At 37.7% G+C, this 26589-nt stretch overlaps 2 protein-coding genes across 2 annotated transcripts; one reads left to right on the top strand and one right to left on the bottom strand.

The window, feature by feature from the left end:
- Positions 1 to 22635, top strand: LOC132614348 (low affinity sulfate transporter 3-like). Its single transcript, XM_060328775.1, has 12 exons — positions 1 to 628; positions 902 to 950; positions 1047 to 1254; positions 1353 to 1524; positions 1626 to 1694; positions 2007 to 2237; positions 18240 to 18366; positions 18683 to 18969; positions 20104 to 20297; positions 21790 to 21881; positions 21993 to 22069; positions 22208 to 22635. Exons 1-12 carry the CDS (start codon positions 224 to 226, stop codon positions 22349 to 22351), a joined length of 2055 nt encoding a protein of 684 aa, XP_060184758.1. The 5' UTR covers positions 1 to 223; the 3' UTR covers positions 22352 to 22635.
- A 509-nt stretch (positions 22636 to 23144) lies between these two features.
- LOC132614349 (protein NEN4) lies at positions 23145 to 25288 on the bottom strand. The gene is made up of 6 exons (XM_060328776.1): positions 24734 to 25288; positions 24594 to 24640; positions 24213 to 24276; positions 24037 to 24114; positions 23729 to 23908; positions 23145 to 23641 (listed from the first exon to the last, which is right to left on the bottom strand). Exons 1-6 carry the CDS (start codon positions 25184 to 25186, stop codon positions 23546 to 23548), a joined length of 918 nt encoding a protein of 305 aa, XP_060184759.1. The 5' UTR covers positions 25187 to 25288; the 3' UTR covers positions 23145 to 23545.
- Between the last annotated feature and the right edge of the window lie 1301 nt (positions 25289 to 26589).

Here is a 26589-nt window from a genome sequence, read left to right as displayed (position 1 = left end):
ACTTTTCTTTTCAGATACTCCTACTATTCACTTTCTTTCCAATAAATTTTAGTGAAGAAAATAATTTTTTAAGTTAAAGAAGCTGATTAAAGCCTTTTTAGTTGAAGTTATGCCTTTAACAACTTCAGCTCTGCCAAGGGCCATAAATTCACTTTGAGGCCTTAGCCATTAGCTTCATCTTCAAACACATTCTAACTTGTATTGGCTAAAGAGAAACAAGAAAATGGCTGTATCAAGAGAAGGTGAGACAGAGTTCTCACAATTAGAGGCATCAAACACAAAAGGGTTCTCGCAAACACTTCAAGGAACTGAGAAAGTACAATTTTCTCAGTTCTCCCAAACAGTTCAAACACCTATGGCTTCTGACAACGAGAGAAGGCGTGATTGGGTTCTAAATGTGCCGAAACCACCAGGCTGGTTATCAAATCTGAAGACTTCATTCAAGAAAACAGTAATCTGTCCTCTTGAAAACAAGCTTGAATGCATTGGAAAGCAGCCTGTTCCTGCACTCGTTTCGATTATCAACGTCATATTTCCTCCCCTATCTTGGTGTAAAGAATACAATGTAACAAAATTCAAAAGGGATGTCTTGGCTGGTTTAACTCTTGCAAGCCTTTGCATTCCTCAGGTAAATTAATTAAGTTAAAGTTCTACTGATACAATCAAATATCTCTATAACAACATTGTTTGTTTCGATATTTTTTTTGCTGCTATAGCGAAATGCTATTATAGAGAATATAATTTAAGATAACATATGAAAGATCGGTTCCAGAGAAAACAAAACATAGTAGTTATAGTGAAATGTTATTATAGAGGATGATTGTTATAGTGTGGTTTGACTGTAACACATAAGTTTGTCATGTTTCAACACTGATCTTTTCATTTATTATTACTTATGTAGAGCATTGGCTACGCGACTCTCGCAAAACTTGATCCTCAATATGGCCTGTGTAAGTGAAATCGTTCTACTACAAGGTTGTGGTTTAATTTTCTATTTTACGAATTACACTAAAACGTCCTAACAAATTTCTGTTAATTTCTACTAGACACAAGTGTTATTCCGCCACTTATTTACGCTATGATGGGGAGTTCAAGAGAGATAGCAATTGGACCAGTTGCTGTTGTTTCACTTCTCTTGTCCTCAATGATTCAGAAACTTGAAGATCCTACAGCTAATCCAATTGGATACCGTAAGCTCGTGCTTACGGTGACCTTCTTCGCCGGTATTTTTCAAGCTGCGTTTGGACTACTTAGGTAAGTTTAATTTTTCCTCAGGTTCATCTTAAAATTTACTATTATCAGTTAATGAATGTTAGTGCTAATTGTGTAGAGATATCACTCATTAATTGCAGGTTGGGATTTCTGGTTGATTTTCTATCACATGCTGCTATTGTTGGTTTCATGGCTGGTGCTGCCTCTGTGATTGGTCTACAACAGCTCAAATCACTGCTTGGGATTTCAAACTTTACAAATAAGACGGATATCATCTCTGTCTTAACTTCAATCTGCAAATCAATGAATACAGTAAATCAATTTGTCCTTTTTGTCTTCTCCATTCTTTCTACAGCATAATATCTGTTTTTTTTTTTTCATAAGTCAGCTAATTCAAGTGTTTGTTTTGGCAGTTGCATACTTTTAGCTTTATGATTGGGAGTTCATTTCTGATCTTCATCCTTCTTACCAAGTACTATCTGGTAAGTAACTATCTCCTTTGTAAGTGTATTTCACTCATTGTACTTATCAGTGGCGGAGTCAAAAATTTTACTATGAGGTTTAGAATATATAGAAATAAACACACAAGAAGCCAAGGGAATTCTAATATCTACTATATATACATAAAACATAATTTTCACCTTATATATATGGTATAATTTTCAGCCAATTTGTACTTATTTCCATCCCATATTGAACGAAGAACATCAGCTTTAGTATAGTATCAGAAGTTGTGATAATTTAGTTATTTGAATGGTCAAAATGAATTAGTTTCGACCATATTGATATTTCAGGCAAGGAAGTACAAGAAACTGTTCTGGTTAGCTGCAATGGCACCACTGCTGTCTGTAATTCTGTCAACACTTATTGTTTTCTTGACAAGAGCCGATAAACATGGAGTTAAGATAGTGAAGCACATCATTGGAGGATTGAACCCAAGTTCTATCCATGAATTGCAGTTCAATAGTCCCCACACTGCTGAAGCAGCCAAAATTGGGCTAATCGTTGCACTTGTCGCCCTCACGGTATGTTGATTTCTTGATTATAGTTAAACAATTGGCGGATGTTATTTTTGTTTAAAAGATTTATCCTAATTTATTTTTATGAAGATTAAAAAGTTTGAATCTGAATACACATCTAAATATTAAGATGTGCATCAAGATTTAGATGTATGAATTTGAATATACAACTGAATATTAAAATATGTTTTAAGATCTGAATACTATAATGAAGATTGTATGTTTTTTCGACATCTGAATGTATAAAACTTATTTTTATTTAAGAACTAATAGATATAGAATTTAATAAAAAATTAAATTAATCAAATACTTTATCAACCAAATAATTTCAAAAAGTTATGCGGCGGTTGGTAGTAGTGATGACTAGCGGCTGGTGGTTGTAGGTGTCGATTGTGTTGGGATCGAAATAATCAGGGCTTCCTGCGGAAGCTAATAATTTGCAAACCTTAAACACGATAAATCAGACGACAAAGAAAACTATATTAAAATAAGCATATTATTCTAATATGGTTTGGTCAATTGGCCTACATATGAGAAAACTAATATAAAAGCATAAAATCCTATTGAAAAAATAATCTCCCCCTAAACAAAACTCTCCAAAGGACTACATTGTGGATGTTATTGTGTTATTATATGAGAAGAAAGATCTCCTATTTATAGAAGTCTACAACTTCTCCTTCAAGAAAAATATAGATATAGAAGAGTTCTTTTCTAGCAAGAAAACCTTTTCCACCAAGAAAACCTTTTTGAGGTAAACCACAATTATGTAGAATCCAAATAAAATAGCAAATTCAGGGCAAACCCTAACAAATCTCCCTTTGGCTATCTTGATTGTCCTTCACATAATCTTCATCACTGCTGCCTGACATGGTTAAAAGAAGATATGGTTGAAAATTTGAGCCTTGTGCGTTAAAAGTGAGCACAAGTTGAAAGTGGAGCTCAACTGTTAAAAGTGAACATGGTTTGAAATTGGCCCAAACGTTTAAAATAAGCAAGGGTTGAAAAATTGAACTCATACGTTAAAAGTAAGCATGAGTTGAAAATTGGAGCTCATGCGTTAAATTAAGCTTGAGTTAAAAATTATTTTTGCTTTAAAAATATGCAGCAGTAAGATTGTTGAGAATATGATTGAAATTTCATCTCCATACGTAGCATTTCAGACTTTTTTTTCTTTTTCTTTTCTTATTTGATAAAAAAAAAAAAAACCTTTATTAACGTCAATAGGCTGCAACTTGTAATGAATCTGTTTTGAACCTGTTTTCAACCTTGTTGAACCATCGGCTCTGACCACTTGTTGAGATCGGAATAATTAGGGCGTCATGCGAAAGCTAATAATTTGCAAACCTTAAACACGATAAATCAGATGACAAGGAAAACTATATTAAAAGAAGCATATTATTCTAATATGGTTTGGCCAATTGGCCTACGTATGAGAAAACTAATATAAAAGCATAAAATCCTATTGAAAAAATAATCTCCCCCAAAACAAAGCTCTAAAGAACTACATTGTGGATGTTGTTTTATGAGAAGAAAGATATCCTATTTATAGAAGTCTAAAATTTCTCCTTCAAGAAAAGGATAGCTATAGAAGTTCTTTTCTATCAAGAAAACCTTTTCCACCAAGAAAACCTTTTTGAGGTAAACCACAATCATGTAGAATCCAAATAAAGTAGGAAATTCAGGGCAAACCCTAATAGATTGGGGATGGTGTTGGCTAATGATGGTGTTGTGGGTAGTAATTAGTGTTGACTGTGGCTAGCAGTAGTGGTTCATAGTTGTTGTTGGCGGTGACAACTCATAATATAATTGTGGTGGATGATAGTGACAGCTAATGATGATGGTGGTGAACGATGCACGATGGTTGGCATGTATAGTGGTGATTGATTGTCACGACCCAACCCGAGGGCCATGACGGGCACCCGGAGCTAACCTACCGAGCACCACCTGACATGCATGCATCTCATAATCATACTTGAGTGGGCCATAATGCTAACTAATAGATGTCATAAACTGTAAGGAAAGCTATATATATCATCAACTGTGCCTATGTACACAAATCGACAAGGATATCCAAAAGATATAACGAAATATGGACCGAAAAGGTCATAGGACTACTAAATGTACACATCTATCTACGAGCCTCTACATAGAATGCATAACATAATAAGGATGGGACAGGACCCCGCCATACCCATATGTACACAAAAGAATCATACCGAAACGAGATGTAACTCCGAGACAAATGGAGTGCTCCTGTACCAACGCTGAGATGTATGTACCGTCTCCCTGTCTACCTGCGGGAATGAGCGCAGCGTCCACAAATAAAAGGACGTCAGTATGAATAATGTACCGAGTATGTAAGGCATGAAAAACAACATATAAAAGATATAAAGGTAATACAAGATAAGAGAATTAACTTGTACATTTGATTGCCTCTTAAGGAGGATATCATGCATGCCTAGCTTTTTTTTTAAGAAAAAAAAAACATTTTCATATATACATATATAGTACCGTACCTAGCCGTGTAGGCTAAGTGTTATCGTCATATCATCATCATCCCGTGGCCAGGGCATCCTGCGTCCGGGGTAATATCATAACATGTCCACTGCAATGGTGTGCACATCTACGTGCCTGCCCGACCGACTATAGCGCGGCTCGGTGTGAGAAAATATATACATATATATAAAAATCAAGCATGAGAGCCCAAATAAAATCTATAAATCTATCGGAGTGACGTAAGGTCAGTAAACCTCCGATTATCATATGAAACTATCATCATCATCATATCTCACCTTGAAGGAACAATAATCATAAGAGGAGATCAACACCAATGAATAAAATCAATAATCATATGATAAAGATCAATAATCATGAGACAAATGTCAACAATATCATAAGAACGTTAAGAACCATGAGCTTTTAGTATTTCTGGGAATAGGGACATTATGGATAGCATTTGAGTGGATTTGTATCAATAAGATCATGCCATAAGAAAGAAAGGGACAACGTTAACATACCTTGTTGTATCCTTAACTACTTAACGCCTATTCTCCCGAGCTCACAATTCTACATTCAAAATGATTCATACTAAGGTTAAGCCATTGAAATGCTTATACGGTTGAACTGGACTAATACATGAGCGAACGAAATTCGGGCAGCATTTCTCCTATACCACTTACTTGCTCCAAATCTCAAAATAACTCCCAAACAGAACAACAACATCAACAATACCATAGCCAAGAGATTATATTCAAATTAAACTTAAATCAATCCAAAACTCTCTTAAAAATTGTCACGACCCAACCCCGTAGGTCGCGACTAGTGTTCGTGCTGGACACCCATACGTACCCAATAACCCAAACTAGCATATAAACATAATATACATATATGGAAGGCAATTGGCGTTACTAACTACCACAGATAAACAGATATAGCGCGTGGGAGCCGATAAGGCTATCACAGAACAGATCAACCCAAAACATATACACAACCCACAAGTATGTCTACAGACCTCTACAGATTGCAACAGAAACATAAGACGGGACAGGGCCCCGTCGTACCCCTGAATAATATATACATATGTACAACAGAAAAGTCTATACCAAAATGTAGCCTCCGAAAAAGAGAGCACTCCGAGATAGCAGAGTAGGAGCCTAAGCGGGCGGGTCAACAAAACGGGCATCAGCACCTGCGTGGCATGAAACGCAGCCCCCGGAGAAAGGGGGTCAGTACGGAGTATGTACTGAATATGTAAAGCATAGGATACAATAATGAAATCATAATCGGAATAAAATGTACAGAAAATGAGAATGATGTCCAATATGTCCAAAATACGTATTGACAAACATAAACAGTGTATGCAAAGACATATGCCATATCCAGCCCCGTTAAGGGACTCGGTGAACAGAACGTGGTCGCCACCCCGTCACTGGCGCCACAACACAGCATAATTCCAGAGTAGGGAATAGCTCCGTAACATATCATAACATGTCATAACATAATAATGGCCATATCATATCAGATCATCACATATCAGAATATAGGTACATGGCACACCATAACTCCAGAACCCATGTACCGGTCATACCTGCCCCCTCACATCGGGACGCGGCGAACAATGCAGAGAAATACGCATGAAAACATATCCTGGCCCGGGCTCAGTGAAGGAAACATTGAGGCATCCACGAGTGGAGTAGTGAGAAACTAATGCAGTATAAAACATAGTACATTTTACAAGGACTCGATGAAGTGTCTCAAATAACAATCTTATTAATAAAACCGCACGAGGGTCATAGTGCATGTATTTCGGATGTCAACATAGATTATGCGATACTAACCTTCCTGGGTCATTTCCATATTCCAAAATAGTTTACAAGGCTCGATAGAATATTTAAAATAAGTGTCATTTAGTAGTTAGAAGAGTAGTTAAGACATTTCATTTAAAATCACTCGAAGACAAGTTAAAAATACAATAAGGGTGAAATCGGGAATAGTGGGCCCACCTCGGGTCAACTGAAGCGATGGGCTCAAATTACGTACATTAAGCCTATAGAGTCATCCATGGAGGTCCTAAGGTAGTTCCTTAACTTTCTAGGCAATTTGTAGAAGCTTGCACAATTCTTTCAACAAAACATGCTTATAGGATTCAATTCTATTGGATGAAAAAGAGACATTTCCAGACTCGGATTTCTATGGACAGAATGTTCCCCGAGGCTCAAATCCAAACCTAGTACACCTAGGACATGCCAAGAGAAGGAAAGGGACAGCTTTACATACCTTATTCGTTCCTTACGCTTCTCCAAACTCAATTCCCGTTTCGTCCAAAACCTACAATTGGTCGCAATTACCAAATATTAATTACAAGCCTTTAAGAATTCAATCTTAACTTATATTTGCCTACAAAAATTTGGGCAGCATCTCCCCTATACATACAACATCCCCGAGATTTTAACTCGGCCAAAATATCAACAACCATACCAATAGCGATACCAATAACATCAACAATCGATTTGAAACGCATTCTAACACAAATTGTCTTCTTTCCAAATAGTGCAACAACTCCCAAACCAACCTTGCACTTTCAAATCAATATCAACATTTTCATATTCTCATACTAATTTAAGATCATTCAAACATAGGCCAAGAACATTCCAAGCAATCTACACAATATTCAACAATTCCATCAATTCCATGTTACACCCGAAATTCCTACCTACGCAACAACACTACCACGATGCATTTTCTACTTTCAAATTCATAATCAACAACAACAATCCACACTTTAATAACTTCATTTCCATAATATCATAAAATCACACTAAAATGACATAATCTTCTACAACCAATTTCAAGGCCAACTTAAGCCATTTAACCTTCATTAACATTATAAGGATCACTACAACACAACTAACATATTAAACAAAATTAATTCACTTCCATTTTATCTCCCACACCGCACGGCCCCCTACTCCATCTTACAACTTCAACCGGATTCATTCAATTCCCATTTCCAATATAGAGTTTACAACAACCACAACTAGAATACTACATAAAATTTAACTCATCTTGCCTATATAACAACATATACACACGACCACATACACACATATACACCCACCATGCAAACTTTCATATTTCCATAAATTCTACTCATTTCTACATACTACAACACAAACAAACCTTCATAACATAATAAAAAGGAATTAATTCTTATCTTTTTCTCTTAACTTCTCCACTTGACCAAGATGCTATATCGATGAAACAAGCGCCCTATCTTCCGAAATTACTACACCACGTCGTAGAGGGTCCTTAAATTAGTAAGAATACCACAAGAAAATAATTTTAGGAGCAAGATTTTAAGGGGGCAAAAATCATGGACATGGCCGAATATGGCCTTTTGTTTTGCTCTTCATTCTCTTTCTTTCTTCTTTCTCTTTCTCTTTAACTCTTGAAGCTTCTATAAGGGGGGGCTAATATATGCACATGGGAAAATTAATTAAATCCCATGGGCTTTGCCATAAAATGGCCGGCCACCCCTTGGTTTGGGCCTCAATTTTTCTTTTTTTTTTTTAGCCCAATTAATTAAGAATCTCATTTTGCAATTCCCGAAATTAATTTCTGAAATTTCAATTTTGCCCTTGGCCTTCCTCCGTATTTCCACATCAATATTCTTCATGAACTACATAAATATTAAATAAATTCAACATGTGACCTTATTTCTCACAAGTCAAATTTTTTTTCAAATTTTCCGAATATACAAAAATACGGGGTAAAACATCCTCCCCCCCTTTTTGAACATTCGTCCTCGAATGTTAAATTAATTTTATGGGGTCTTGTAAGTATTTTGGGAAAAGTTCTTTATATAGACAACACATATAACTTATTCCTTAGTCGATATAACCAGTCACAGAATTTAAATTACTTGTAGGCATAGGAATTACTTGTAGGCATAGGAAACAGATGAGGGTACTTTTTCTTCATTTCCTCTTCAGCCTCCCAGGTCATCTCTTCTCTGTTCTTGTTTCACCACAATATTTTAACGGAGGCCACATCCTTATTGCGCAATCTCCTCACCTGGCGATCCAGAATGGCTACCGGCTGCTCTTCGTAAGATAGTTCTTCCGTCACCTGAATATCATCCATCGAAAATATTCTGGAAGGGTCGCCAATGCATTTGCGAAGCATAGACACATGGAATACCGGATGTACTGCTTCCAAGTCAGCTGGTAGATCTAATTCGTAGGCAACTCTGCCCACCTTACGAACAATTTGATAAGGGTCGATATATCTTGGACTTAGCTTCCCTTTTCTGCCAAATCTCATGACGCCCTTCATAGGCGACACCTTCAGAAATACCCAATCACCCACCTGGAACTCCAAGGGTCGGCGTCTCTTATCAGCATACGATTTCTGGCGACTCTGAGCTGCTAATAACCGCTCTCGAATGAGTTTCACCTTATCGACTGCCTGCTGGACCATATCTGGGCCAATTAATTCAGTTTCGCCAACATCGAACCAGCCGATCGGTGACCTGCACTTCCTGCCATATAAAGCCTCGTACGGTGCCATCTGGATGCTTGAATGGTAGCTGTTATTATAAGCAAACTCAATCAGTGGCAAATGATCATCCCAGCTACCTCTGAAGTCAATAACACAGGCCCGCAACATATCTTCTAGCGTCTGTATAGTGCGCTCGGCCTGCCCGTCGCTCTGAGGATGGAATGTTGTACTAAGACTTACTTGAGTCCCCAATCCTTCTTGAAATGATCTCCAGAAATTTGCTGTAAACTGGGCACCCCTATCAGTAATAATAGATATAGGAACTCCGTGAAGTTTCACTATTTCTTTAATATATAGCCTGGCATAATCCTCAACTGAATAAGTAGTTCTGGCCGGAAGGAAATGGGCTGATTTTGTTAGCCTATCAACAATAACCCATATGGAGTCATATTTCCGTGGAGTGCGAGGCAAACCTGTAATGAAGTACATATTAATTATCTCCCACTTCCAGGTCGGAATTTCCATTTCTTGCAACAGTCCACCCGGCTTTTGATGTTCAATTTTAACCTGCTGACAATTTGGGCATTGGGCAACGAACTCTGCGATGTCCCGTTTCATGCCATCCCACCAGTACAGGCATCTGAGGTCGTGATACATCTTCGTCGAACCCGGATGAACAGAATAACGGGCATAGTGTGCTTCGCTCATAACCTGCTGTCGTAGCCCTGTAATATTAGGAACACACAATCTGCCTTGATATAGCAATATTCCGTCTGGTGTAACCTCGAACGGGGTCTTTTCCTTTTCATGGGCCGTGTCTCTGTACTGTGCTAAAACAGGATCTTCATATTGGTGCCGTTTTATATCTTCCCTAATAGATGATTCAGAAACCCCTCGGACAGAAATCCCCGTATCTCCAGAATCGGCCAGACGAACTCCAAGATTAGCCAGCTGGTGAATATCACGTACTATCTCTTTCCTATGCGGTTTCAAATCTTCCAAGCTACCCATATACTTGCGGCTGAGTGCATCTGCCACGACATTAGCTTTGCCCGGGTGATACAGGATATCAACATCATAGTCTTTCAACAGCTCCAACCATCTTCTCTGCCGCAAATTTAGCTCCTTCTACTTAAAGATATACTGGAGGCTCTTGTGATCTGTATAAATATCAACATAGACGCCATATAAATAGTGTCTCCATATCTTCAGAGCATGGATCACCGCTGCAAGCTCCAGATCATCAGTGGGATAGTTTCTTTCATTCTTTTTGAGCTGCCGGGAGGCGTAGGCTATAACTCTGCCGTGCTGCATTAATACACAGCCTAACCCAACGCCAGAAGCATCACAATAAATAACGTACCCATCTGGTCCTTCTGGAAGAGTCAGAACTGGAGCTGTAGTCAACTTCTCCTTCAGTAACTGGAAGCTTCATTCACAAGCATCAGTCCACTGGAACTTGGCTCCCTTCTGAGTTAGCCTCGTTAAAGGCGCTGAAATCGAAGCACAATTTTCCACAAATCTTCTGTAATAGCCTGCTAATCCCAAAAAACTACGTACCTCAGTGGGCGTCGTGGGTCTAGGCCAATTCTTCACACCTTCAATTTTCTGTGTGTCCACCCGGATACCATCAGCTGCGATAATGTGTCCCAAAAATGCCACTGATGTCAGCCAGAATTCACACTTAGAAAATTTTGCATATAATTTCTGATGTCGTAGGACCCCAAGTACCGTCCTCAGATGATCTGCGTGTTCCTCCTCCGATCGTGAGTAAACTAGAATATCATCAATAAATACAATTACGAACATATCCAGGAACGGTCTGAATACCCGATTCATCAGATCCATGAATACCGTTGGCGCATTAGTCAGCCCAAAAGACATCACCCTGAATTCATAATGCCCATATCGGGTTCGGAATGTTGTGTTAGGAATATCAGCCTCTCGTACCCGTACCTGGTGGTAGCATGACCGCAGATCTATCTTCGAAAAACACTTAGCGCCCTGCAACTGATCAAACAAATCATCAATTCTGGGGAGGGGGTATTTATTCTTTATGGTTACCTTATTTAGCTGCCGATAGTCAATACACATACGAAGCGACCCGTCTTTCTTTCTTACAAATAATACCGGGGCTCCCCAAGGCGAGGTGCTGGGTCTGATGAAGCCTTTTTCTAATAAATCCTTCAGCTGCTCTTTTAATTCTTTTAATTCAGCAGGTGTCATTCTGTACGGGGGAATAGATATAGGCTGGGTATCTGGTAACAAATCAATAGTGAACTCTATCTCCCGCTCTGGAGTAAGACCTGGAAGCTCATCTAGGAATACATCTGGAAATTCATTAACCACCGGAACTGACTGAAGAGTTGGTGCTTCTGCTTTCAAATCTTGTACCCGAACCAGATGATAAATATACCCTTTTCGGATCATCTTCCTCGCCTTAAGGTATGAAATAAACTTACCTTTCGGCGTTGCTATATTGCCTGCCCACTCTATAACTGGTTCCCCAGGAAATTGGAAGTGAACCACCTTTTTCTGACAATCAACATTAGCGTAACAAGAAGCTAGCCAATCCATGCCCATAATAACATCAAATTCAACCATATCTAACTCCACCAAGTCTGCCTTAGTGCAACGATCACATATGATTACTGTACAATCTTTATATACCTGCCTCGCTATAATAAAATCCCCTACCGGGGTAGCTACTTCAAATGGCTCTATAGGCTCGGGCATTATACCAATTTGACTAGCGACGAGAGGAGAAATATATGACAGAGTAGAACCTGGATCAATCAATGCATATACAGATCGAGAGAAGACCAATAATGTACCTGTGACAACATTGGGCGACGCCTCCTGATCCTGGCGGCTGGCAAAAGCATAGATGCGGTTCGAAGGACCGCTAGAACTGGAAGCCCCACCACGACCTCTGCCGCGACCTGCTGGTGCTGGTGTACCCTGCCTCGTGGGGCGCATAGCTACGGATGAAGATGAAGAACCAGCAGCTGACCCAGTAGGCTAAGCCATACCACCTGGACCGCTCCTTTGTGGACAGTCTCTCATAATGTGTCCTTGACGGCCACAAGAAAAACAGGCACCAGTGGCACGATAACACTCTCCAGTATGGTGCCTACCACAATGAGAACACTGAGGCCTGGGTGGCCTCGTCTGACCGGAACTCCTGTCCCTCCGTGAACCTGAAGCCTTGGAGCTCTGGCCTGCTCCTGAATACCCTGGGCTGTCAAATCTCCTGCCTGAAGACTGCGGAGGTGTACTCTGTGCCGGCTGGGAGAGATGTCTGCCAGACTGCTGCTGCTGCTGCTGCTGAGGCTGCGTACTCCGAAACTCTCCCGAATACCCAGTTGATCTGGCCCTCTTGGGCCGGCTCCGGTCCTGACCCCTGTCGGGTCGATGCCCCCTATGCCGGTCCTCCATACCCTGGCGTGCGCCTGTATACGGGCAATGTCCATCCCGGGCTGAGTAGCCAGCACCAGACAACTATCAACCAAGTAAGTGTCCAACCCCATTATGTACCGGTGCATCCTGTCGGTCATAGTAGCCACCATAGCAGGCGCATACCGGGCCAATGAGTTAAACTCTAGGCTATACTCCCGGACGCTCCTGCCTCCCTGCCTCAGTAATAAAAATCTGTCAGCTCTATCCCGACGTAGCTCCGGAGGCAAAAAGTGGCCAAGAAAGGCCTCCGTGAACTCGTCCCACTCTGCTGGGGAAGCTCCGACACCCCTGGACAGCTCCCAGGACTCATACCAATTAGCAGCTACCTCGTACAACCGGTATGAAGCTAGCTCAACGGACTCGGTCGCAGAAGCCTTAATCAACCGCAACGTGCGCTGCATCTTTCTAATAAACTCCTGGGGGTCTTCCTCGGGCTTCGTCCCTAAAAACTCTGGAGGATTGCAAGTCAAGAACTCCCGGGCCCTCGAACTGTAATGTCTGTCTGCACGGTCACCTCCCAATCCGTGCCTCTGAACCTGTCCCGCCACCAATCTGGTCAGCAACTGGACCGCATCTCTCAGGGCCCTATCCTCCGCTCCTGGCTGTGGAGCTGGGGGCTCAGGAGCTGGAGCCTCTGGAGCTACTGGTGAAGCCGCCCCCTGATCCATAGTGGCAGCGGTTGCTGCTCCAGACTCCTCTGATGATGATGACGTAGCAGAGTCTGCTGGGCGCGGCGCAGTATCATGCATAATCTGAGCAAGGGTCCGAGTAACTTTCTGAGCCCGGCTAGTCTCTCCGGCCGCTGCTGACTTGCCCTTCTGGGCAACTGTCGCCTTTTTCGGAGGCATGGCTGAAAACAAAACAATTCGTTAGGGAGGAGTCATCCTGATAATATCGCTCTATCGCACGATCTAAGATAAGAAGGAAGGGTAGCATCCTAAATGTCCTGTAGCCTCCTGTCTATAGATGTGGTGCACGACACACCGATAAACAGGACTCTACTAGACACGGTCTGTAGACATTCTGAGGACAAACCTCGCTCTGATACCACTTTTGTCACAACCCAACCCCGTAGGTCGCGACTAGTGTCCGTGCTGGACACCCATACGTACCCAATAACCCAAACTAGTATACAAACAGAATATACAGATATGGAAGGCAATTGGCGTTACTAACTACCACAGATAAACAGATATAGCGCGTGGGAGCCGATAAGGCTATCACAGAACAGATCAACCCAAAACATATACACAACCAACAAGTATGTCTACAGACCTCTACAGATAGCAACAGAAACATAAGACGGGACAGGGCCCCGTCGTACCCCTGAATAATATATACATATGTACAACAGAAAAGTCTATACCAAAATGTAGGCTCCGAACAAGAGAGCACTCCGAGATAGCAGAGTAGGAGCCTAAGCGGGCGGGTCAGCAAAACGGGCGTCAGCACCTGCGTGGCATGAAACGCAGCCCCCGGAGAAAGGGAGTCAGTACGGAGTATGTACTGAATATGTAAAGCATAGGATTTAGTAATGAAATCATAATCGGAATAAAATGTACAGAAAATGAGAATGATGTCCAATATGTCCAAAATACGTATTGACAAACATAAACAGTGTATGCAAAGACATATGCCATATCCGGCCCCGTTAAGGGACTCGGTGAACAGAACGTGGTCGTCACCCTGTCACTGGCGCCACAACACAGCGTAACTCCAGAGTAGGGAATAGCTCCGTAACATATCATAACATGTCATAACATAACAATGGCCATATCATATCAGATCATCACATATCAGAATATAGGTACATGGCACACCATAACTCCAGAACCCATGTACCGGTCATACCTGCCCCCTCACATCGGGACGCGGCGAACAATGCAGAGAAATACGCATGAAAACATATCCTGGCCCGGGCTCAGTGAAGGAAACATTGAGGCATCCACGAGTGGAGTAGTGAGAAACTAATGCAGTATAAAACATAGTACATTTTACAAGGACTCGATGAAGTGTCTCAAATAACAATCTTATTAATAAAACCGCACGAGGGTCATAATGCATGTATTTCGGATGTCAACATAGATTATGCGATACTAACCTTCCTGGGTCATTTCCATATTCCAAAATAGTTTACAAGGCTCGATAGAATATTTAAAATAAGTTTCATTTAGTAGTTAGAAGAGTAGTTAAGACATTTCATTTAAAATCGCTCGAAGACAAGTTAAAAATACAATAAGGGTGAAATCGGGAATAGTGGGCCCACCTCGGGTCAACTGAAGCGATGGGCTCAAATTACGTACATTAAGCCTATAGAGTCATCCATGGAGGTCCTAGGGTAGTTCCTTAACTTTCTAGGCAATTTGTAGAAGCTTGCACAATTCTTTCAACAAAACATGCTTATAGGATTCAATTCTATTGGATGAAAAAGGGACATTTCCAGACTCGGATTTCTATGGACAGAATGTTCCCCGAGGCTCAAATCCAAACCTATTACACCTAGGACATGCCAAGAGAAGGAAAGGGACAACTTTACATACCTTATCCGTTCCTTACACTTCTCCAAACTCAATTCTCGTTTCGTCCAAAACCTACAATTGGTCGCAATTACCAAATATTAATTACAAGCCTTTAAGAATTCAATCTTAACTTATATTTGCCTACAAAAATTTGGGCAGCATCTCCCATATACATACAACATCCCCGAGATTTTAACTCGGCCAAAATATCAACAACTATACCAATAGCGATACCAATAACATCAACAATCGATTTGAAACGCATTCTAACACAAATTGTCTTCTTTCCAAATAGTGCAACAACTCCCAAACCAACCTTGCACTTTCAAATCAATATCAACATTTTCATATTCTCATACTAATTTAAGATCATTCAAACATAGGCCAAGAACATTCCAAGCAATCTACACAATATTCAACAATTCCATCAATTCCATGTTACACCCGAAATTCCTACCTACGCAACAACACTACCACGATGCATTTTCTACTTTCAAATTCATAATCAACAACAACAATCCACACTTTAATAACTTCATTTCCATAGTATCATAAAATCACACTAAAATGACATAATCTTCTACAACCAATTTCAAGGCCAACTTAAGTCATTTAACCTTCATTTACATTATAAGGATCACAACAACACAACTAACATATTAAACAAAATTAATTCACTTCCATTTTATCTCCCACACCACACGGCCCCCTACTCCATCTTACAACTTCAACCGGATTCATTCAATTCCCATTTCCAATATAGAGTTTACAACAACCACAACTAGAATACTACATAAAATTTAACTCATCTTGCCTATATAACAACATATACACACGACCACATACACACATATACACCCACCATGCAAACTTTCATATTTCCATAAATTCTACTCATTTCTACATACTACAACACAAACAAACCTTCATAACATAATAAAAAGGAATTAATTCTTACCTTTTTCTCTTAACTTCTCCACTTGACCAAGATGTTATATCGATGAAACAAGCGCCCTATCTTCCGAAATAACTACACCACGTCGTAGAAGGTCCTTAAATTAGTAAGAATACCACAAGAAAATAATTTTAGGAGCAAGATTTTAAGGGGGCAAAAATCATGGACATGGCCGAATATGGCCTTTTGTTTTGCTCTTCTTTCTCTTTCTTTCTTCTTTCTCTTTCTCTTTAACTCTTGAAGCTTCTATAAGGGGGGGCTAATATATGCACATGGGAAAATTAATTAAATCCCATGGGCTTTGCCATAAAATGGCCGGCCACCCCTTGGTTTGGGCCTCAATTTTTTTTTGAGCCCAATTAATTAAGAATCTCATTTTGCAATTTCCGAAATTAATTTTCGAAATTCCAATTTTGCCCTTGGCCTTCCTCCGTATTTCCACATCAATATTTTTCATGAACTACATATATATTAAATAAATTCAACATGTGACCTTATTTCTCACAAGTCAAAATTTTTTTCAAATTTTCCGAATATACAAAAATACGGGGTATAACAAAAATCAACCCATACTCATCAACTTTAACTTAATACCTCATGACTTCTCTACCACCATTCACTTGATTTTAAGACTCACTAAACCTCCAAATCAACTCAACATAAGCAATACGATGAAGAACATACCTTATATTTGAAGAACTTTAGCCACACACAACTCTCCTCAAGATCAAATTCTCCACAACTCCAAGTAGAGCCAAGAACAGTCACTTTCTAGGGATTAGTTAAGGATTTTATGGCTTGATCTCTTCTTGATTTGATTTGAGATGTTTATGGGTGTTTTTGGATGTTTAAGAGAGATTAGAAGGTCACTAGGGTTTTATTTTGATGGAAAAAAATGACCCCAAGTCGTGGGAAAATCATTTTATAGGCCAAAACAAAAATGTCCCCCGACTTTAAAGTTTCTGAAATTTTCGGGCAAAGTACGGGCAAAAAGTGTTGGCCGTGCTTCAAAGAACGGGTCGTACTTTCAGCCCATACTTGGGAGGGTTAAAATCCAACTTTTTTGGAAAATTTGGGTGAAGTATGGGCAAAAAGTGCGGGATGCACTTCAAAGAACGGGCCGTACTTCTATCCCATACTTCTCAGAATCGCGATTTTTCAGTTGCATTGGAAAGAAGACTCGCTGAACTTCAATTTACATAGGTTATGCATTCCATAACTACTCATATTCTAGGAGATATACCCCTCTCAAGTTGGACCAAAATTTCCTGTCCAAAATTCTGCCAAGTTTTCCCAAATTTTCGATAGACTTAATTTCTTCAATTCGCTTGATCCCGAAACCTTTAGACACTTGCTTAACACTTGTTAAAAGTATTCCTTAACCTTATAAGGGTCCCATAATCTCTCTGGGCTTACATAATATACTTACGACGCACATAACGCGAAAATTTTTTAGGTGTAACATCGATGGTGGTAATTGTTGACAGTGATTGGTGATTGTTGTGATAATGGTGGTTTACCGGTGGTAGTGATTGTAAATGGTGTCAAGTGGTAGTGATGGTTGATTGTAGTGATTAACAGCGGTGTGACTGAAGATGGCGGTTGTAGGTGATGTGTGGTGGTAGTTGATAATGGTGGGTGACGACAGCGGCAATTGATAATGGTGGATGATGATGATAGCAGTTAATGAATGAAACTGATGAAATGTCATCTTTGTAAAAATTCTTGAATAGACATCTTAATGATATTAAAATTTTGTTATAGATCTTAATCATTATGATCTATTCAGACCAATTAAGTGGTTGTAACATTAAAAAAAAAGTAGTTAATTGTTAAATCTAAATGATTAATTAAGATTCAGGCCTACAAATACAAATGGATTTAATAACTAAGATTTGAATGATTAAGTTTAAAACATTTCATTATGTAAAAATATAAATGAGGCATTAACTTATCTAAATGACATTGTAATTTGCTATATTATGGGTGTATTTGAACTGCTTCTACATTTTTACTTGCTTACTTTTCCAGGTTAATAAATGTCTTTTATTTTTATGAATTATGTTCAACGTACAGGAAGCCATTGCAGTTGGTCGATCTTTTGCTACTATGAAAGGGTACCGTCTTGATGGAAACAAGGAAATGCTGGCCATGGGTGTTATGAACATTACAGGATCCTTAACTTCTTGTTATGTTGCAACTGGTGAGTCTTTTAGTTATTAATATTTCCAAATAAGAGGGTTTTAATGCAAAGGGGCAAAAAGAGGGTTTTAATGGAAAGCAATATTCTCGTTGATAGTTTCGCGACTTTCTAGTTTTTATGACATTTAAAGCATAATTGAGTGTTCTGTTTGTTACGAAACAGAATCTTGTGACTTAATTAATTCTATGATACTTACGTGAAGTTTGAATGACTTTTTCGTTACAAAAATAATTTAATGACCTTGATGAAAAATGAAAGTTGAATAATCATAATAATCATATATGTAATTAAATTCTTGAAAACTTAATCGATGCAGGATCATTCTCAAGAACAGCAGTGAACTTCAGTGCTGGTTGTGAAACAGCTGTGTCCAACATAGTGATGGCTGTAACTGTGCTAATATCACTTGAATTTTTCACAAGGCTTTTGTACTTCACTCCAGTAGCCATTCTTGCTTCCATTATACTTTCTGCTTTGCCTGGACTCATCAACATAAGTGAAGCTAAATACATATGGAAAGTAGACAAGATGGATTTTCTAGCTTGTGCTGCTGCATTTCTTGGTGTCCTTTTTGTATCTGTCGAGATTGGCCTGCTCCTCGCGGTATGTAACTTCTTTTTCTTTTAACTCTTCTTCTTGAATATTAACAAGTTTGTGTTTAGGGAAAATATGGCATTTGGTTAAGTGGTATAAAATTATTTTGGATACTTTTGGTACAAAAAAAGTTTATGCTATATGTGATTGGTTTATGGCAGTTTACAACATGAAGACGTTTTATAGCCGTTAACGAAAAAAATCAAAAAGATCCCCTTTACAAGTAACTGTAATTTACTTTAGGAAATGTAAATTTAGTTCCATATCCTTCTCACGTTCCTTTTTTTTTTGGCTGTAAATTAATGCGTCTATGAAGAAATTACTAAGATATAATAAAATTTAAACTTATATGTAAATGTTTTTTCCGAATGGTATTTATGGGTTGGGATATGGTGTGCTTGGTACGGAAGGAAAATGTTTTCTTGGCAAATAAGTGATTTTTCTGTTTATTTCTGGTATTTTTTAAGTAAGTAAAAAAATGTTATTTCAAGAGTATTTATATGTTATATAAAAAAACACTATGGGGTTGGGGCGGGGTGAGGAGTGGGGAGTCGAGGGTGGCTAGGGGTGTGGTGGTCAAGGGGTGGGCGTTGGAGTGGGGAAAAGAATGTGCTTGGAATGCAACTTACTCCCTCCGTCCCAATTTATATGAGGGTTGATCTATTTGGGAAGTCAAATAACTCTTTCTTTGACTCAATTTCAAAACATAGATTCTTCGAGTAAAAAAAAATTTACATATTTGAAAGCTACATAAAAAATGCGATAAGTCTGCATAATTAATAATTCAGAATATATGAAAAGAGTTGGAGACAATCGTAGTCAACGAAAGAGTTGTTTGACTCCTCAAATAAGTCAACCCTCATAAAAATTGGGACGAGAGAGTATGAAACTTGTTTTCATTACTCTAAGAAAAGTCATTTTTCTCATTTTAAAAAAAATTATTTTCTTAAAGAAAATGTTTTCCAAAAAATTTGACCAGCAAATTTATTTTCTTAAAGAAAATGTTTTCCAAAAAATTTGACCAGCCAAACATGAAAAATTGGACCATACCAAATACACCCTTAGTGAAATTTACTGTACTTATACTTTTGCATCTCCAATGTTATTAACTTGCTATAGGGCATGTATTGTACTTGATTTCAGGTTGGTATATCATTTGCAAAGATCATGCTGAACTCAATCCAACCTGGAACAGAAAAACTAGGAAGGTTTCCAGGAAGTGATTTGTTTGGGGATGTGGAGCAATATCCCATAGCTACCAAAACTCCTGGGGCTCTCATTGTCAGAGTCAAATCTGCTTTGCTTTGTTTTGCAAATGCCAACTTCATTAGAGGAAGGTATCAATATCCTCAAACTATAATTAAATTAAACACTCTCACATATTATTGGGCTAAATTTGGATGGATTTAAACTAATTGGGTCATAATCTATCTAAAATTTGCTTGAGTTAAGATGGGAGGGATCGGCTATAATCCAAACCGTTCAACTCAAACTCATTTTTTTAATTTGTTTGTTTGTTCTTTTATTATTTGTTTAATTATCAACTACAACTAACCAAAGCATTTTGTTTTATTTACTAGTGCTATATTTAACTAACCAAACCCAAAAGGATTAATTTACAATGTTTTGGTAAGTTCTTTTTTCTTTTACTCAATTTGGGCATATTATTGTCCCAAACATTTAAATGAGCTAACTAGGATTATCCCCAAATTGACTTGCCAATATTTATATAACAAGTTGAGCTAGTCATATTTTCATGAACCTAATTTGACACCCCCACTCCCATACCATGCAATCGACCAAGTTATATTAGGAGTATTATTCTTTTGGCCTTTTTCTCTTGTATCCTTATACCTAGGGGTGTACAAAGTAAATCGATAAACCGCACCAAACCGATAAACCGAGTCAAACCGAGAAAAAAACTCAACTAGTGGTTTGGTTTGGTGTTGAAAAAAAAAACCTGACCATAATTGGTTTGGTTTGGGTTTAACTAAAAAAAGTCAAACCGAACCAAACCAACCCGACATTACATGTATTCAATTTTTAAAATATTTTATACATAAAAATATTTATTTGTAATGTAATTTATAAATATTTCTTAAATTTTTTCGTAGTTTTTTTTTATCTATTATCATATTATTTAAGCTTGAACTTAGAATTTTGAACGTCAATAAGTTTTATATCGTATGGATGTTAGTAATTCAAATAAAGTCCAAACCAAAATCAACTCAACACTAATGCTAACAAAAGAAATTCAATTTACCATTAGGAATGACAATAATGTTGAATATCTATTCTTTAGTTTTGCATAATTGATTTAGAGAGTGAAAATACATAACTTAAGTTTTTTTTTTCTTTGTCATGTAATTAATACTTATTAGCCGTACTTATTTTAGCATGACTTAATATTTTTAGATTATGGTCATTTTCTTTATGGCTTGTTAATTAGCAATATTTATTTTAACCGATTTTATTAGCTTTTGTTAAATGTTTTAATACAATGTCATCACTCTTCTCACATTTTATGTTATTTTCTTAAGAAACACCTTAATTATATAGTTGTACCTTACTAGGATTAAAGAGATATTTGAAGTAAAAGTTATATGTTTTGTATCAAGACTATTCCGAAAAAAACCCGAGAAAACCGAATAACCCGAGAAAAACCGAGCTTGAAAAACCCGAATTTTATTGGTTTGATTTGGTGTATAAATTTAAAAATCCGACGCAATTGGTTTGGTTTGGTGTTTAAAAAATCTGAACCAACCCGGTCCATGTACACCGCTACTTATACCTATTGATCGTAAATGTCTTCTGCTGTTTATTATCCAGGATATTGAACTTGGCACTGGAAGAACAAGATGAGGGTGCCATAGAAAGTGCTGATCAAGATAGAGTGCAACTAGTTATCCTTGACATGTCGAGTAAGTATTGTTCCAGTCAAAGTGCGACTTTTGCTTGTTTGGCGTAATTTATAATCTTTGTAAAAGCTATGACTTTGTTATTCATTTACATTGAAATGTTGATGGATGTAGATTTGCTCAACATTGACACATCCAGTATAGCTGCTCTAGAGGACCTGCAAAATGAGCTGGAATCAAATGGAATGCAGGTAACTAATTCTCTTCAAATTATGCCTAATTCTTGAAAAAGAAAAAAAAAACGAAAAATAAGTACAAAAAGTCTCTCATATTGAACCTTCTTGTTGAATGTACACATGAACCGATTAATGTTTATGTTTGGTTTGCAGTTGGCACTAGCGAATCCAAGGTGGCATGTGATCCACAAATTAAAGCTAGCCAACTTTTTGAAGAAAATTGAAGGGAGGGTCTTTTTGACCATTGGAGAAGCCATTGAGGCATGTTTGACTAGTAAGAACAAGCTTCCTATTTGAGAGTTCTTGTTTGATCTGCAGCTGTTAGAACGTACCACAATAATCGTCTTTTTGAAGTTAATGTTCTCGATGGCGAATCGATCAGTATTTGATTCTCGTTTTGCGTATATATATTCAAGGGGACAATAATAAAAGGAGCTAATAGTATTATTGCTCCCTGTTAATGTGAGAACGAAGTTGTGGCATTCAATCTGGCTTGAATTGAACATTATTATGTTATGTACCCACATATGAGTAAATTTGATGTCTGGATGTGTAATATATGTGTGAGTTATTTTCGCATACTTAGGTGGTCTTTACTTGAATGCCCAATTAAGGAGTTATATGGCAATTTACCACTCTTTAGAATTCTAGCTAATTTTTCACCAGCCCAATAAAGGCGAACCCCAGTGTCCTGTTCAGGTGGCTTGGGGAAAGCAAATAATGAAAACTGCTTTACCTCTTCATTTGAGAGGTTGTTTCCAGGATTCCAACACTGATCATCCCTAGAAACACAGAGCGCTTCTACATTGCTCCTAGATCTAGTTCTTTTCACAATCTCGACAGAATAATAATTTTTGCCCCGTTAAAAAAAAAAAAAAAAAAAATGTTTTGCACGGGGAGCTCTTTCATTTTGAACCATCGCTTTTCCTTTCCCTTATTTCTAGATTGTTAATTAATTCTATAACATGCTGCACTTAGTTGTTAACAGCCTTGAAACTTACTTTTCTAAAGCTTTAACAACTAAGTGCAGCATGTTATAGAATTAATTAACAATCTAGAAAAAAGGGAAAGAAAACACAAGTGTAAAAGATAGAATCAAAGAATATCAGCTGATATTTATTAATTGAGATGTACAAACATTTACAGAGTTCCACAACTGAAAGAATGAAAGAATAAGTAACCAAAGAATACAAATTGGTTAATCAGATGATAAGGTTAGCATCCCTGGAATTTAGAGCTTGAATTAGCAACTGGAATTTGATTACTAACTGGGACTTCAATGTGATCTTCATAGCTTCCAAGTTCCAACCAAGTCCATTAATTTCTCAGTCATAGGGGGACAAAAAAATCTCCTCCAGACATTTTCTCAGAAAGTTAACTTCCATGTATGCACCTTATGCTTGAATTCTTTTACTTAAATACATGCAAACTTATCCAACAGAGTTGAAACCTTTGATGGTCTTGCTCCTTAAAATGAGAAGAACTGGTTCGTCATACTCCTCGGAAAAGAGTCGATGAATGCTTCAATAAAGTATTGAGAGGCTTGTTTTGAGCTTTACATAACAAATTCCTTACACCTACAGTCACCTAATGAATAGTCCAATTCCAAAGTCAGAAAATGAATACAATCATAATGCACTTAAGTTTTTAAGTAAGAGTTAATTCGGAATCAACCTTTCCCAAGCTTTGCCTTGCATAAGGAACAGCTCTGTGATATCCAAGAGCACTTGTCGATGCAGGAGGAGATTTCCGGCTTGTTTCTTCTCTGCCCGGAAGTTTCCCTCTGCTACTCCTTGTCGTTATTGAGGAAGGATTATTCTGCCACTTATCAATCGGAGAACTTGGAAGATTTTGCTGATAACAAAATATCAAACCTCATAAGTTTTCTTTTCTTGATCACTAAAATATAGGCTCAAGAAGAACTAGCTAGTAAAAAATAAATCCAACAAAAGCTAGTATATGTTTTTTATCAATATGCATACCACTTGGCTTCTACTTCTTGTAGTAATGCTGGAAGTGCCTTCACAATTCCCAATTGACAAATCTGGTAGACTTGATTCCTAACAGTAGAAAAGAATCACATTAAGCAAAATATAATCAAACAACTTGGAAGATCAATTTGGACAATTCTGCCAAGATAAGCTATTTATGAACATACAAGAAATAGAACTGTCGCACAATGTTTTAGGACTTCCAAATTCATCCGAACATCATCTAAGCTCCTGCGATTCATGAGAAAAAATCCAAATCAGGATCCAATTTCATGAGAATCATTAATCTTAGACCATAAAGTTTAAGCTTTTTTAATCAAAATCCAGAGATAATTACAGTCCAATGGCTTCCGATGATCTATTTTACAAAATAGCCAGCAAATGTGTAGGTTTTTGTACAAGTATCAATACACATATAGTAACATACATACACTATACATAAATATACATATAATATACATAATCAGTGTATAGGTATTTATTTTGGCTAGCGCCAGTAATTAATTTTGGCCAACGGACCAAAAATGAAAAAAGACCTTTAATCTAACCTGTGCTTTTGCTCCCCGAGACCAAAGTAAGCTGCCAATGATGCCATCTACAATAAAGAATCATTTAAGAAGCATATGGTCAAAATTGAACATTATATTGACTAAACTATCAGCATATTATTCTGAAAGTTCATGCAGACCTTCATGTTTCCAGCTCTTTTACCAAATTTCTCAGACAAAACACCTAAGGAATCAATAAGTCCAACAGGAACAGGTGCAGGGCGTCCAATTTCATCAAACGCTGCTTTAATACGAACACAATCGAATCTCTGTATATTATGACCTGCCCAAATCCTACCATCCAAAATACTGAAGATTTTTTCTGAAACTTCTTCAAATGAAGGTGCATCAGTAACTGCTTTTCGCGTAATCCCGTCTACTCTCCCTGACTTTAATCCCACAACTGATAAGTCACCTGGCCTAATAAGGGTGCAGTAGCTTTCAAGTTCAACAAGCTTTCTTGAACAAACTACCATTGCACCAAACTCCAACACCCAAAATTTCTGTCCAGGTTTCGATGGAACATTTGTTTCCAAGTCGAAAAAGACAATCTCTGAGGACCTTTTGTTGCTTGAAATGTTAGGAATTGCCATTGTTTTGTTTTGTTTTGTTTTTCTTTTGGGGAGCTCAACAAGTTGTAAGATAGGTTGTTATCTGATGAAGTGATGGAAATGATGGTCCATTTGCTGTGTGTATATATATATATATATATGGAAAGAATGTAAAGATTGAAGAATATTCTTTCATGTGTAAGAGAGACATTAATTGGTAGATTTTCTTGTAATTCAAGTTAAACTTAGTTTTGGTGTTTGTACAAAGTTGTCCTTAGCTTCTACTTGATGATGTCCTTTCTTAAGGGAATTCCAGTTAGATAGGAAACATTCCCTTCATCTGCTAGCCTCAATGGTATTTTCTACATGATATTAGTTGGATTGCGTTGTCATTTTAAACTTTTTTTTCACTTGGATATACCAAATTAAGTATCTGAATATCAATTTAAAGAGAATTTTATTAAAACTAATTCCATTTTTTATTTGGAGATAAAATTGCTTTCACTAGTTATAGGATATTTAGCGAGTATGCTACTCTATATGATCTTCGGTTAAACTCTAATACAAAGAGCAATTTAGGAAATGATCAACTTATGTATAATCACCAAACATGGAGCTTTAGAAAGTATAAAAACTACTACTATAAAAAATAATACTTTATAAAAGTAGTTCCGTTAAATATTTGTTAAAGCTAAATAAGTTTAACTCTGAACAAGTACAGATTTACGTTGGATTCGAAAGGTTACATGTTTTGAATATAGTAAATATAAAAATAAGATAAAAAGTAGGTGTTTTGTATAAAGGAAGACAACTGATTCGAAAAAGAAACATCCAATCACTGTTGCCTTTTGGGAGTTAAAATTATTAAAACCCTCCTAATTGGGAAGTTGTATTTTTCTTTTGTTATTAGAATTGAAGCAAAGAGGATGTCCAACAAGATAAGGAATTCCTGTTCTCTTACGTTAGTTGAATCACGTTACCAGAAAAAGTGGGTCACGCATGCTCACATGGCACCATGTCTCACGGAACTCTTTTTGACCCGTTAAATTACGTCTAAATTTTCTTCCAAAAATACATATAATCGTAATTATCATAACCCACTTTCTTTAAGGATGTGTGAAATATAGTAAGATTAAATTCATCAAAATGTGAAATATAATATTTCAAATTTATCAAATGAGACGTTGTCAATTGGACTTCCTTGTCACACCATCAAGGTTGTGGGGTGGATGGGATTTCTCAAATCTTAGTCGAAGGTTTCAAGTTCAAGCTTTAATAATGAAACAAATCCTAGCAAGGAACGCTTCCCCTTTTTAATCAGTCTTGCACAGTGAATCGGATAGGTCGGGACCCAAAGCGGATACCAACATTGGTAGGAAACAAACAAAAACTTCCTGGTCGTGTCCCCATTCTCTTTTTACCACGTGTTGTGGGACAAAATTTTG

Source organism: Lycium barbarum, chromosome 10, assembly GCF_019175385.1.
Source record: "Lycium barbarum isolate Lr01 chromosome 10, ASM1917538v2, whole genome shotgun sequence".
In the NCBI taxonomy this organism is placed as follows: Eukaryota; Viridiplantae; Streptophyta; class Magnoliopsida; order Solanales; family Solanaceae; genus Lycium; species Lycium barbarum.
This window is presented reverse-complemented; position numbering and strand designations above follow the sequence as displayed.